Source organism: Elephantulus edwardii, unplaced genomic scaffold (genome assembly GCF_000299155.1).
Source record: "Elephantulus edwardii isolate Elephantulus edwardi_28Jun2011 unplaced genomic scaffold, EleEdw1.0 scaffold00038, whole genome shotgun sequence".
Taxonomy (NCBI): Eukaryota; Metazoa; Chordata; class Mammalia; order Macroscelidea; family Macroscelididae; genus Elephantulus; species Elephantulus edwardii.
Window position 1 is genome coordinate 14,976,503 of NW_006399788.1, and position 13,965 is coordinate 14,990,467.

At 42.4% G+C, this 13,965-nt stretch overlaps 1 protein-coding gene across 1 annotated transcript in view; it reads left to right on the top strand.

The window, feature by feature from the left end:
* Positions 1-13,965, top strand: part of EPHX2 (epoxide hydrolase 2, cytoplasmic) — a 111,247-nt gene that overhangs the window by 81,232 nt on the left and 16,050 nt on the right. Inside the window, exons 13-14 of the mRNA XM_006884923.1 lie at positions 3,049-3,112; positions 12,585-12,687. Of these exons, the coding sequence (XP_006884985.1) occupies positions 3,049-3,112; positions 12,585-12,687 (167 nt within the window). The remainder of the gene's footprint in view (positions 1-3,048; positions 3,113-12,584; positions 12,688-13,965) is intronic.

Below are 13,965 nucleotides of genomic sequence, written 5' to 3' on the forward strand. Positions count from 1 at the left end.
TTCTATTTGCCAGTATTTTATTTAGGATTTTTGCATCAATATTCATGAGAGATATTGGCCTATAGTTTTCTATTTTGGTGCTGTCTTTTCCTGGCTTTGGGAAGAAAATGTCCTGGAACCACTGACCTTTAAGTTAGCAGCTGAACCTTCAAGCATTGTGCCCCCAGAGCTGTAATAATTTGACTCAAATCAAAGGAGTTGATTTTGAAGGTCCCGTAGCAAAATTAGTTAGGACATTTAGGAGACAGCAAGTTTGTGTTAACTAAGGAGGAATAACTCAGAAAAAGAGGGTAAGAATGGTTACACACCTTGAAGAATGTGATCAGGGTCACTGAATTGCACATGGAGAGGTTGTTGAGTGGGCATATATTCTTTGTATATTCTCAACCATAACACCCAAAATTTATTAAATGCCCTAAACTTAGGTGAGTGAATAGAACTGCCTTTCACTTTCCCCCCCTTAGATTCTTAGAATCTTTGAAATGAATTTCTTTTTCCCCTCTTTTTTTATATCACTCTTCAAAACCCAAGCTATGCCTGCACCAACCTTACCTCATTTCTTACCTCATTATAAGTAATATGATCTTACTGTAAAGATCTTGAAAAAACAGAAAAGAAAATAGAGCAGCACAAACAGCATACAAAATCCTACTTCCCTGTGTTAGCTCTGTGTGTGTGTGTGTGTGTGTGTGTGTGTGTGTGTGTGTTTATGACATCATGTATTTCATGTTCAGCTGCTAACTTAAAGGTCAGCAGTTCAAATCCACCAGTCACTCCATGGGAGATAGATGAGCAGTTTCCTCCTACAAACATTTATAGCTTCAGAAACCTGATGGAGATTCAGTATGAGTTGGAACCTAATCAGCAGCAGCAGATTTGGGGTTGTTGTTAGATATATATTTACCTTAAAATAATCTTATTTTATCTTACCACTTTGTGGATCAATAATTCAGTCAAAATACAACTGAGTGACTCTTCTTTTTCGTCTTAGTATTGATGGGGGGGCTTGCCCTGCCACTCAGCTGGCGGTAGTCCTTCTTTCTCTCGTGGAGCAGCTAGTGGTGGATTAGGACCATGTACCTGTGCATTGGCAGCGCAATCCGTTACCACCAAGCCACTAGAGCTCCCTTTGTTGTTGTTGTTATGTGCCGTCGAGTCGTTTGCGACTCATAGCGACCCTATGCACAACAGCCCTAAACCCTGCTCTATCCTGCGCGCCAACCGCACTGCCTCTGACACACCCATCCCGATTACCCCAGTCACCGAATCAATCCATCTCATAGAGGGTCTTCCCCTCCTGCACTGTCCCTCCACCCTCCCAAGCATGATGTCCCTCTCCAAGGACCCGTCCCTCCTGGCAACATGTCCAAAGTATGTCAGACGAAGCCCCAGAATCCTTGCCTCCAAGGAGTAGCTTGGTTTAATCCTCTCCAAGATGAACCTGTTTGTTTTCCTGGCAGTCCATGGTACATTCAGTACTCTTCTCCAGCACCACAGCTCAAAGGTATCAACTCTCCTTCTGTCCTCCCTAGTCATTGTCTAACTCTCTGATGTAAAACAAGCGATTGCAAATACCATGGCCTGTATCAGGCACACCTTAGTCTCCAGAGAGACAGCGTTGCTCCTGAGTACTTTAGAGAGGTCCCTAACAGCAGAATTTCCCATCGCGATACGCTTTTTGATTTCCTGACTGCTGCTGCCAAGAGTGTTGACTGTGGAGCCGAGCAAACTGAAACTGTGAATAATCTCAATCTCTTCGCCATCCATCCTGATGCTGCCAATTGGTCCAGTGGTGAGAATCTTTGTCTTCTTGACATTGAGCCTCAGTCCATACTGAAGGCTGCAGTCCTTGATCCTTCGCAGCAAGTGCATGAGGTCCTCCTCAGTTTCAGCAAGCAGGGTTGTGTCATCTGCATAACGGAGATTGTTAATAGATCTTCCACCAATCCTGATGCCACAATTCTCCTCATAGAGCCCAGCCTCTCGGATAATCTGCTCTGCATACATGTTAAAAAGGTATGGAGACAGGATGCATCCCTGGCGTACACCCTTTCCAATTTTGAACCATGCAGTGTTACCCTGCTCTGTCCTGACTACTGCCTCTTGGTCCAAGTATAGGTTTCACATTAGTACAATTAAATGTTCTGGGATTCCCATTCTTCTCAGAGTCAGCCACAGTTTGTTATGATCCACGCAGTCAAATGCCTTTGAATAATCAATGAAACACAGATAGACATTCTTCTGGTATTCTCTGCTTTCAGCCAAGATCCATCTAACATCAGCAACAATATCCCTAGTACCACGACCCCTTCTAAACCCAGCCTGGACTTCCGGCAATTCTCTGCTGATGTACTGTTCTAATCGTTTTTGGATAATCTTCAGTAGAATCTTGCTTGCATGTGAAATCAATGACACTGTTCTGTAGTTTCCACACTCAGTTGGGTCACCTTTGGAATGGGAACAAATACAGATCTCTTCCAGTCAGTTGGCCAAGTTATAAATGTATAATAAAATATTTCCCATGCTAATAATCTTGACAGACATAGCTCAATGATTAAATATATTCATCATGTTGTTCTGCCACCACTACTCCATATTTTTGCGTCCCTCATAAAAAAAGTTCAGTATCCCCTAAGTGCTGTCTCTCCTCCTCCTCCCTCCTTCCCACTCCTGAAAACCACTAGTAAACTTTGATCTCATTTGCTTGCCTGCTCTAGATAGTTTATGTGAGTGATATCATACAATATTTGTTCATGTTCAACTTAATTCATTTAAGATAATGTTTTTGAGATCTTTTCCTGTTGTAGTATGGACCAGGATTCATTTCTCTTTATAACTGAGTAATATTCCATCGTCTGTATGTACTACATCTTGTTTTCTATCATATTTTAGCTTTTTTTTTTTTTGGTTATACATGCTTCAGTATAAAAATGCCATGAATGACCTTCTAATGACACTGGATGAAAGAGAGGTTTGTACAGTCAGATGGGGAAGGGATGTGGTTTCTAAGATCTCTGAGGAGGTTTTCATTTTGCTTTCTTGTTTCAGGGAGTGGCCGAGGCTGAACTGGAAAAGAATATGACTAGAACTTTCAAATGCTTTTTCAGAAGAGGTGATGAGGTGAGAGTGAGGGTGAGGGTGAGGGAGGGCGGACTAGGCTGTGGATGCTTCAATCAAAGGCCACGGGCGTGAAGTTCTGAAGGGCTACGATCTGGGTTTGGGTCCTCATAGAGCCTTTGAAAGAGCAGCTTGCGTTTTTTTTTCTTTGACTTTTAGTCTCGATTAGGATCTGGATTCAAGTGGTCTCTCCTCTTTAATGAAAAAAAAGTTAATATCGCCACTGTTACATATGAATAAGGCTATAAAGTTAAGATAAAAAAATGAGTAGTGATGGTTTGGAAATTACACCATTATTACCACCCGTATTTTAATATGCATCATTTACTTATCAAAGTCCAAAATCAATGGGTCCAATCCTGTTATTAAAGAATCCCTGGGTGGTACAAATGACTAAGTGCTCCACTGCCAGACAAAAAGGTGGGCAGTTTGAACCCACCCAGAGACAAGCCTGGTCATCAGCTTCCAAAAGGAGGCGTAGCTCAGTGGTAGAGCATTTGACTGCAAAAGATCACACTGGTAAACCCTGGGGAGCAGTTCTGCTTCGCACACGTGGGGTCACCATGAGCCAGAACCAGCTCATCAGCCCCTGACAACAAGCCAGACATTTTCTTCATCTGCCAGCAAAGCTTCAAATGCTTTCAGTCCAATAATCCCCACCCTCCTGTCTAAATGCGAGTAGTCAGAAAGCACATTCAACACCTGCTTAACATACACCGCGGTTTCCTATTTCTTTGATGCTCACTTGCATTTCATTCCGTGTTGGGATCAATGTCTTTCCTCCTAAACTACATTCAATAGTCATTCTCTCAGTTAGTGGTCAGTTTATCAGTTTTTGCTCTGAAAAGATCTTTTTTTAGATAAACGCTTTTACAACCTTAAAGTCTAGATTAGCTGAATCTAGACTTCTCAGCTGACAGTTGTTTCTTTTTAGAAGTTTTGTGCTTGCTTATGAATACTCCGGCTCAGCAATCGTCTTGTGTACCGCTCTTTGAGTTTAGTCTTCTCTGCAATTTTAGGAGTCCCTAGTGGCAAGAAGCTCCGCTGCAATTCCGAGGGCACGGGATTCGAGGCCACCAGCTTCTCCTCAGGAGAAGGATGGGCAATCTCCTCCCGTGCGATTAACTGCTTCTGAAAACCCGCTGGAGGACAAGCTAAGGGTCAGTTCCAACTCCAAAGTACATAACAACAACAACAGTAACACAGTAGAGAGCTCTGGTAGCCTAGTGGTAAGAAGCTGCACTGCAATCCCAAAGGCAAGCAATTTGAATCCACCTGCTGCTTTGCAGGAGAAGGATGTGCAGTCTCCTCCTATGCAGTTGACTGCCTCTGAAAACCTGCCTGAGGGTCAGCGATGGGTTGCTTCCGACTCGACAGTACATATCAACAGTAGCACTGTAGTTAAACGCTTGGCTGCTAACCAAAAGGTTGGCTGTTTGAACTACCAGCAACTCATGAGAGAAAACTGTGACAATCTGCTTCCATAAAGATTAAAGCTTTGAATCCTAGGGCAGTTCTATTCTGTCCTATAGGTTCTCTGGAGTTGAATCAGCTTGAGACCAACAGGTCAGTCTGCAGTGTAACCCATCTTTGATGTCTCCTTTTTTCGTTTCAATGAATGCTTTGAAAGTAACTTTTAAAAATAACTTAAAGGTTGTTTTTTAAATTATTCTAGTTCCCTGTTGTTGTTATATACCTTCAAGCTGTAACCACCCTTTGCTGACCACCCCAGCAGGTTTCAGAGGTAGTAAATTGCATAGGAGGAGATTGCCCATCTTTCTCCTGTGAAGCAGCTGATCTATTTAAACCACATGCCTTCAGTTGGTAGCAGTACTCCTTACCACTAGGCCAATACAATGTGAAAATTATCAAGCAATAGCATTAATATCACATGCAAACAAAACATTCCTGAAGATCATCCAAAAATGGCTAGAAAAGTATATAGACAGGGAACTGCCAGAGGTTCAAGCTGAGTTTAGAAGAGGCCATGTGGCCTGGCTGAAAACAGAGAACACCAGATGAATGAATGTCTGTGTTTTATGAACTATGCAAAGGCATTTGACTATGATCATAACAAACTATAGCTAACATTGAGAAGAATGGAAATCACAGAACACTTTACTATGCTAATGCAAAGTCTATACCTAGACCAATAAACTGTTTTCTGAATGGAACAAGAGAACACTACATGTTTAAAGTCAGGAAGGGTGTGCATCAAGATTGTATTCCTTTCTCCATACCTATTCATTCTGTATGCTGAGCAAATCATTCACAAATCAAGCTGGACTCTATGAAGAGGAATGCAGCATCAGGATCAGAGATAGACTCAACACAACCTTTGTTATGCAGACGATACAACTTTGCTTGCTGAAGGTGAAGAGGACTTGAAACACTTGCTGCTGAAGATCAAAGACTGTAGTCTTCAATATGAATTTCATCTCAACATCAAGAAAACAAAGATTCTTACTACTGGGCCAATAGACAACATCATAATAGATGGAGAAAGGATTGAAATTGTCAATAATTTCATCTTAGTTGAATCCACAATCAACATCCTTGGTATTAGCAGTCAGGAGATCAAAAGATATATTGCACTGGGCAAGTCCACTGTCAGGGACCTCTATAAAATAATGGAACGCAATGAAGTCTGTTTGAAGACCTAGACATGCCTGATTCAGGCCATGGTTTTTTCCAATCACTTGCTCTGCATCTGAGAGCTAGATAATGAAAAAGGATGACAGAAGAAGAATTGATGCCTTTGAGTTGTGTGGTGCTGGAGAAGAGTACTGAATATCCATGGACTGCCAAAAGAACAACCAGGTGCAGCCAGTGTGCTCCTTCAAGTCAAAGATGGTAAAGCTTCATCTCTCATACTTTGGGTATGTTGCTTAGAAGAGTCCATTCCTTGGAAAGGGATATTATGCTTGGAAAGGTGGAGAGTTAGCAAAAGGGAGACAGCTTGACACAGTGACTGGAGTGATGGGTTTGAGTGTGTCAGAGATGATGAGGAGGCACAGGATAGGGTTCAGTTCTGTTGTTAATAGGGTCACTATGAGTTGTACTCAACTTAATGACACCTAACAACAATAGCAGTTTCCTGTTACTATTCAGCATCTTATTCTGTTCTTTTCCATTTCTACTTTTATGTCTTTACTAACTTTACTAACTTTAAAAATACTTATTTTTCACTCTGCACCTCTCCCTGCACATCTTAGTTTGGTGCTCTTGGAATCTTCTTTTCCTGTTGGCTGTGTTTGTTGTCTCTTGCTGTGGCTCCGTGGGGCTTTGGAGGAAGAGGGCTAGTATTACACATGTGGATTGGGAGCTCATCTTTCAGCAGCTTCAAACCTCCTCTGGTGGCTTAGTGATTGTAACAAGTTAAGCTGCTAACCCGAAAGCATGTGGTTCAAATGCACCAGCTGCTCTGCAGGGAAGATGGGTGATCTCCTCTCATGCAAGTTATGGCCTCTGAAAACTCTCTGACGGGCCAGCTATGAGCTGGATCTGACTCAGATGGCACATAACAACAACCTAAAAAAAAGTGCCCTTTGAATTTGAGTTGAGAAAATGACCTTAAAAGAGATGCAGCATTTGCTTTTGCTCCACATGCAGGTGGCATTACCCATCCAGACTTACTCTGTGGGGCTGCTGCTTTGTAGCACACTTACAGACACCCATCCACTGCCGTGGAATAGGTTCGGAGTCCTGCCAACTCAATGGGGCTGAACAGCAGTATCCTAAAGAGTTTCTGAGGCTATAAATCTTTATGGGAGCTGACTGCCTCATTTTTCTTCCACAGAGTGGATGGTGGTTTGAACCTCTGACCTCTGGTTAGCATCACAACACTTTTGCCATTGTGCCACTGGAGCTCCTTATTCCTCACCTTACTAAAAAGGAAAAAAAAAAATACAACCCAAAAAAACCACCAACTTAAAAAAACACATTGTTGTCAATTCGCAACCAACTCATAGCTGACCCTCCATTGGATTTCTGAGACTATTAGTTGTGTGGGAGGAGAGTGCCTGTGTTTCTCCACTGGTAGATTCAAACTGCCAGAGAAGTTTGGTCATTGGGTTAGAGCACAGCTCCCTAAGGACAAGGCCATTAAGACTTTCTAATCAGACTGTTGTTGTGACCTGCAGAGTTGAAACTGACCCATAGCTGACCCTCCGGTGGTTTCAGAGACAGTAAATCACACCAGGGGGAGATTGCCCATGTTTCTCCTGTGAAGCTGCTGGTGTATTCAAACCAAGTGCCTATGGACTGGCAATATAGCTCCTTATTCTAGGCCACAGTTGTTGTTATTGTTGTTGTTGCTATGTACCATCTTTACATAACATCCTGTCACTGACCCTCCCCCAGGTTTTCAGAGGCAGTAAATTGAGGGGGAGGAGTCTACTAAACTTTCAGCCACAGGTGGATTCAAACTGCATTCCTTCAGTTTGGCAGCACAGCTCCTTGCCGCCAGGCCACCAGAGCAGCCCTTCTTTTCGCCTTGTTGTTGTTGTTGTGTGCCAGAGTCAGAAACAAACCCAAGCTGACACTCCACTGGGTTTTCAGAGGCAGCAAATCACACAGGAGAAGACAGCCCATTCCCCTCTGGGTGGAGCTGCTGGTGGGTCCAAACTATGTGTCTTTGGCATCGCAACACAGCTTCTTACCGTGAGGCCTGAACACAAGTACTCTCGACATATAAGGATAGATTTAAGGGAGCTCTGGTGGCCTAGTGGCAATAAACTGCACTGCAATCCCAAAGGCGTGTGCTTTGAATCCACCAGATGCTCCGCTGGAAAAGGAGGGGCAATCTCCTCCTGTGCCAGTCAGATCTGATTCAACAGTACGCAACTGGGGGAAGGAAAAAAGAAAAAAGATAGTTTTAAATTCCAAATTCAAACCTGAATGCTTGTGAAGACAGGCTTGTGACTATGAATCCCCAGAGAAGCACTTTATTTTCTTTTCTCTTAGATTCAAGCTGAGATACACCACAGTTTCCTATCTTCCCATCCAGACCCCTTTCTCCTCCCTGTTGACAGGGGTGGATTTTATGTCACCTGCCCTGTAACTGGAGACCTGACCCTCCAATGGTCCCAGATTTCCTGTGGAGAGCCAAAGAGAATCTGATTTCTAATTTTCAACCCACCATGGCCTAAGGTCTCATCTTTTATTCCCCTTTGGTTAATAAAGCTATCTTTACATGTCAGGAGTACTGGTACTCAACTGCTAACTGCTAAAGGTTGCCAGTTCAAACCCACCTGCTGCTCCATGAAACAAGACGTGACAACCAACTTCTATAAAGATTTGTTTTCATAAAGAGCAGTATATCGATGTTCTGTTAAAATTAATTTTTGAAGGGATACAATTACTTTTAAATAGAGAACATTGACATATATCCATACAAGATGTAGTAGTGTTCTCATTTTTTAAGAATTAAGGCAGGTTTTTATTTGGTATGTCAGAGACAATAAGGGCGACACAGAATAGAGCAGGTTTTAGGACTATTGTACACAGGGTCACTATGAGTCACAAGCAACTTGCTGGCACATAACAGCAACAGACACATGGAGGAAAGGGGTAAATTCAAGCTTAAACAGTATTATTAGGCACCTTTGTCATATTCTGAGATTGTTATATCCTGAGAGTATTTTAACAAAGAATTCTTTCAAGAACTAATTTTGTTACATTTTTAGTTTGTCTTCTTAGCCCAAAAAACTCAATTTCTATCTCAGTTACAGATTTACAGAGAACGTTTGACTGGGTGGATCATAACATATTATGGCTCACATTGATATGAATGGGGATCCTAGAACACTTAATTGTGCTCATATGGAATCTATACCTAAACGAAGACGCTGTTTTGGGAACAGAGCAAGGGAACACTGCATGGTTTAAGATCAGGAAGGACGTGTATTAGGACTGTATTCTTTCTTCATACCTGTTCAGTCTGCATGCTGAGCAAATAATTCACGAAGCAGGATGCTATGAAGAGGAGTGTGGCATCAGGATTAAAGGAAGACTCATTATCAACAACCTGAGTTATGCTGATGACACATCTTTGCTTGCTCTAAGTGAGGAGGAGTTGAAACACTTGCTACAGAAGATCAAGGACTACAGTCTTCAGTATGAATTGCATCTCAACATCAGGAAGACAAAGATCCTCACTACAGGTCTAAAAAATCAACATTATGATAGATGGAGAAAAGATTGAAGCTGTTAATTATGCCATCTTGCTTGGATCAACGATCAACACCGTTGGTACCAGCAGTCAGGAAATCAGGAGATGTATTGCATTGAGCAAGTCTGCCATCTGGGACTTGTCCAAAATACTGAAGAGCGGTCATGTCAGTTTGAAGACTAAGATATGCCTGATTCAGGCCATAATTTTCTTGATCACCTGCTACGCATCAGAGAGCTAGACAGTGAATGAGGATGGCAGAAGAAGAATTGAAGCCTTTGAGCTATGGTACTGGAGAAGAGTACTGAATAATCCATGGACTGCAACAAGCAGATAGGTCCTGGAAAGTGTGCAGCCAGAGTGCTCCTTGAAGGCAAGGATGGCAGAGATTTGTCTTTTATACTTTGGACATGTAGCTAGGTGAGGCTATTCCTTGGAGAGAATATCATGCTTGGAAAGATGGAAGGTCAGTGAAGGAGAGGAAGGCCCCCCCAGCTTGATGGATTGACACTATGACTTCAGTCTCAGAGATGATGAGGATGGCACAGGACAGGCCAATTTTCAGGTTGGCTGTTCATAAAGGTTGCTGTGAGTTGTATTTGACTTGATGGCACCTAACAACAACAATGAAAATTCCTAGCGATTGTCATTTGAGAATCAGATGTGAACTAAGATTTACTAGATAATTATCTCAGCTACAAATTTATCTACAGGCTCAAATTTCATCTAACATTATCAGTTCTATTGTACTTCTGCTGACTACAGGAATTTCCCTGAGATTGGCTGCACAATCATGTTTACTAGACACTAAGTAATCCTTTATGCAGATTACAAATTCTGACCTTTGCTGTCTTGATTTTCTAAACATGAATCTTTTGACAGAAAAGCTGAAGAAGGTCTTCGTTTACTTCAAAAAATGGAGCATTTCATTTAGGCCTGAAGTCATCACAATCCAGACATATTCAGTCCGTCTTAGCTTCCTTGTTGTTGAGTAGGAACTGATTCGTAGATGGCCCACCATCCAATTTTTCAACAGGATGGAAATCACACCAGAAGGGATAGCCCATACACCACTAGGGATGCTGCTTCGATGTTTCTGGGTCCGAGATTACATCCTTGGAAATTCTGTGGTGCTGTTCTACTCTGCCCTTCCTCTAGGGTCTTTATATGAGTAGGAATTGATTGGCAGCCATAGATGTCAAATGGGCTTCACCTGAGCTCTCACTGAGAGCTCTACTTGTCACCTCCCCTTGACTTTGACCTTAAAGATTTCCCTAACTCTGCTCTTGGGAGCTTAGCCTAGTCATATAGTCTGTCTAGCACTTGTCCAGTTTTCCTTGGTGGAGAGTTGTCACATTACCTGTTTCAGCCCATTTCTTTCACTCACCAATGACATTATCTCTAACTTTTCTTCCCGCAGTCTTTGACAAGCCTCAGCCAAGTCTCCAAAATGGGTAAGAGACATTTTTGGAGGAGAAGGGAGGCATGGTAAGGAGGTCGGTATAATGGGAACTAACTAAACAAAAAATGAGTTTTTCTCCCTGAGTTGTTGATTCCCTTCAAGTTGAGCATGACTCAGCAACCCTATGAACAAAAGGCTTGAAGCCCCTCTACTACTATCAACATTTATCAAAGTTCGTAGGGTTTCCAGAGACATGTTATTCAGGAAGTGGATGCCACTCCTGAGTTTTTCTCCCCTGAATACTGTTGGTAAAACAGCACTTGCCAGATCTGTGCGCTGACTTGCCCACTCCAATTCTTTTCTTCTAAGGTGCTCTGCACTCAAGACCTTAAACATAGGTTGGAGGAATCTTGGGGACAGGGACTGATTGCCCTCAAGAATAGAAAAGTAGTTCAGCCAAAAGTTGCTTCACCCTCAGCAGCCTCCCCACCATCAAGCCCACTCATCCTTATGGAATAGGGCCAGTGCTGGGGAGCATTTTCCATGTGCTCCCAAAGTATTTTGGAGGCTGCCAGCTCCCATATTTCAGTCTTGTACCCATGCACTATGGTCTTGCTAAGTCTACTATAGAAAATACCTTGGACAGCTAGGTACACCATCTGTGCTTCATTTTCATCCATCTGCATACAATTTTACACTTCTTGAGATAGCTAGCTTTTTAAAAAAACATATATAACAAGCTTTAATAAAATACTTTTTAATGGCATCAAATATCATAAGTCATTTCCTTATATCTGAGTTAGACATCAACATTTATTTTATGGACAAGAAAACAAAAATATAAATATAACACACTCAGTGATCACTCAGCCTAGATTTCTCTTTGTAAACTTCAATATTGTTTAGTTTCAGTTTGAAAGCACTTAGTTTCTGGAAGGCTGGGGTCCACAGTGTGACCCTCAAATGCGTTTTGAGTCTTGACTTAAGTTCAGTCACTCTTTGAGTATTTTTTACTACTTAATTCATGTGTCTGTTCTTAGATAAGCAGAGCTAGTCAGTATTGAAGTTCTATAGCATAATTACCTACTAAAAGCATACTTGTTATTCTTCTCTGAAGCTCCCACCCCACATCAAACTAGAAGCAAAATACGGACCACAGTTAGCTCACAGAGAGCTTTAGATTCAAGCTCTTCAGCCATCAGAGGAATCTTAGAGATTTCCAATCTTAGAGATTGCTCAGGGCAGCCCCACCCTCCACTGATAAGAGGCTGGACCAGGAGCTGACTTGTACAGGATCACCTGGTGCAGGACAGACAAAAGCAGGGCCAGACCCCAAGCCAGCCGTCTGCAGCCATACTTCTCTGATCTTTTGCCACCTTGGTTTATATTCTGGTCATTTATAGTTCCCTCACATAGATAACCACCCTTGATCTCCCTCACATTCAATATGAGTGAGGAGTCAGCTATTGTGTAAAAAGAAATTTTCTCAGAGCACCTAGATCCAGAAAGGTTAGGTAACTTGTCCAGCTGGATTAAGCTCATCTGACTTGAAACGCCACAGTCCTTCAAGCACAGCTCCTTCCTTCTGAGTCCTGCACGTGGATTTAGGAGGTAGATGTGGTTTGTCCTGGAGCTGTGACAACAGCCCACATGTACAATGTGTCCAGTGGAGAAACCCCTGGGTTCTAGAATGACAGTGAGGCTGTAGGATAGACAGTGAGAGGAGATGATTTGTTTTTGAAAAGTTAAAGAAAACAAACAGTGGGATACTCTTCAGGCCCTATGTTGTCATTTCAGACATACCAAAGCAGTTAGAAACCTGAGCCCAGCTAAGGACACCATTGTTAGAACTCAGCCCTGAGCGTGAGGAAGGAAACAAATGATTTTTTGCAGGAGGACTTCTGGTAAGGTTCCCCGATGAGCCCAGCCTCAGTTCGATGATCACCGAGGAGGAGATCCAATACTATGTGCAGCAGTTCAAGAAGACTGGCTTCAGGTAAAGAGGTGGGAGAGGGGCAGCAAGGAAGTGAGCTCCCATTCTCAGGACGGAGGGAAAGGCCAGACCCCCCACCCCACTGCATTCCCTGTGAGGGCCCAGTGAGCAGCCTCTGCTTGGATTCCTCCAGTGTCAGGGGGCTCACCATCTCAGGAAGCTCAGGCAGTTCTAGCTTGGGTTGATTCAGCGTGTTCTGCATTATGTTTGTTGGGCCCACCAGATAAGAGCTTTTTAACCTTTATTCAATCACAGACTACCTCTGAGAAAGAGAAACAAGCTCTGGTTTTTTTCTGCAGAAAAACACACAAAGAAATGTGAATTAAAACAATTGTATACATTTTCGAGGAGGAGTTATAACCCTCCTTCTCAGTTCTTCTCTTTCCCTTGCATAATAGTTCTATTACCATATAATTCATATACCATACAATACCCTCACTGAAAGAGTACTTCAAGTGATTTGATGTTGTTTTCACTTTATTCACATCGTTGTATAGTCATCACTATAATCTGTTTCAGAAATTTACATTGCCCCCCAAAATGAAACTCCATTACCTTTAGCCACCTTCCACCACCCCGTACACCCACCCACGCCCCACTCCAATAGATCTAGGCATGCACTGGTCAGAGTTCTGTCTCTGTATTTCCCTATTCTGCTGATTTCTATAAATAGAATCATACAATAAATGATGCTTTGTGACTGCTTTCTTTCACTTAGTGTTTTGACAGAGTCCTTCCGTATTGTAGCATGTAGCGTGTTCCTTTTTCTTAGATCTGTTTTTATGCTGGTTTCCTTGCTGTAGAGTCACAGAGAACCATTCTGAAATCCCCTTTTCTACATACATTCTTCATGCCTTTGAATACCACAAGTGCCTGAGGGTCCCATTCTCCTCACATCACCCTGAACTCCCACTGTGATTCACCACCAGGTTTTCTGGCTAACATTTTTCTTTTCTTCTCTCCCTTCACTTCTCACTTTGCACCCCTCTTCTTCACTCAGATCCAAAGGTCTGGAAATAGCCATGCATTTATTATCACCTGATAGCACGCAAAATATCATCACCTGATATTTTTTCTTTCTTTTTTTTTTTTTTTTGGTGCCCAGTAAAAGTACCTATAGCCAGGAGCTGTCACTATGCTGCAACCTTTGATAAGCACACAGTCACTCTGTAGGCTCTAAGTTTTGTAATAGCTTTATAGCTTTCTTGGCCTATAACTCACATATCATACAATTCATCCTTCACCACAACTTACAAGTCTTCCCTAGTCTATTTGTTTGTT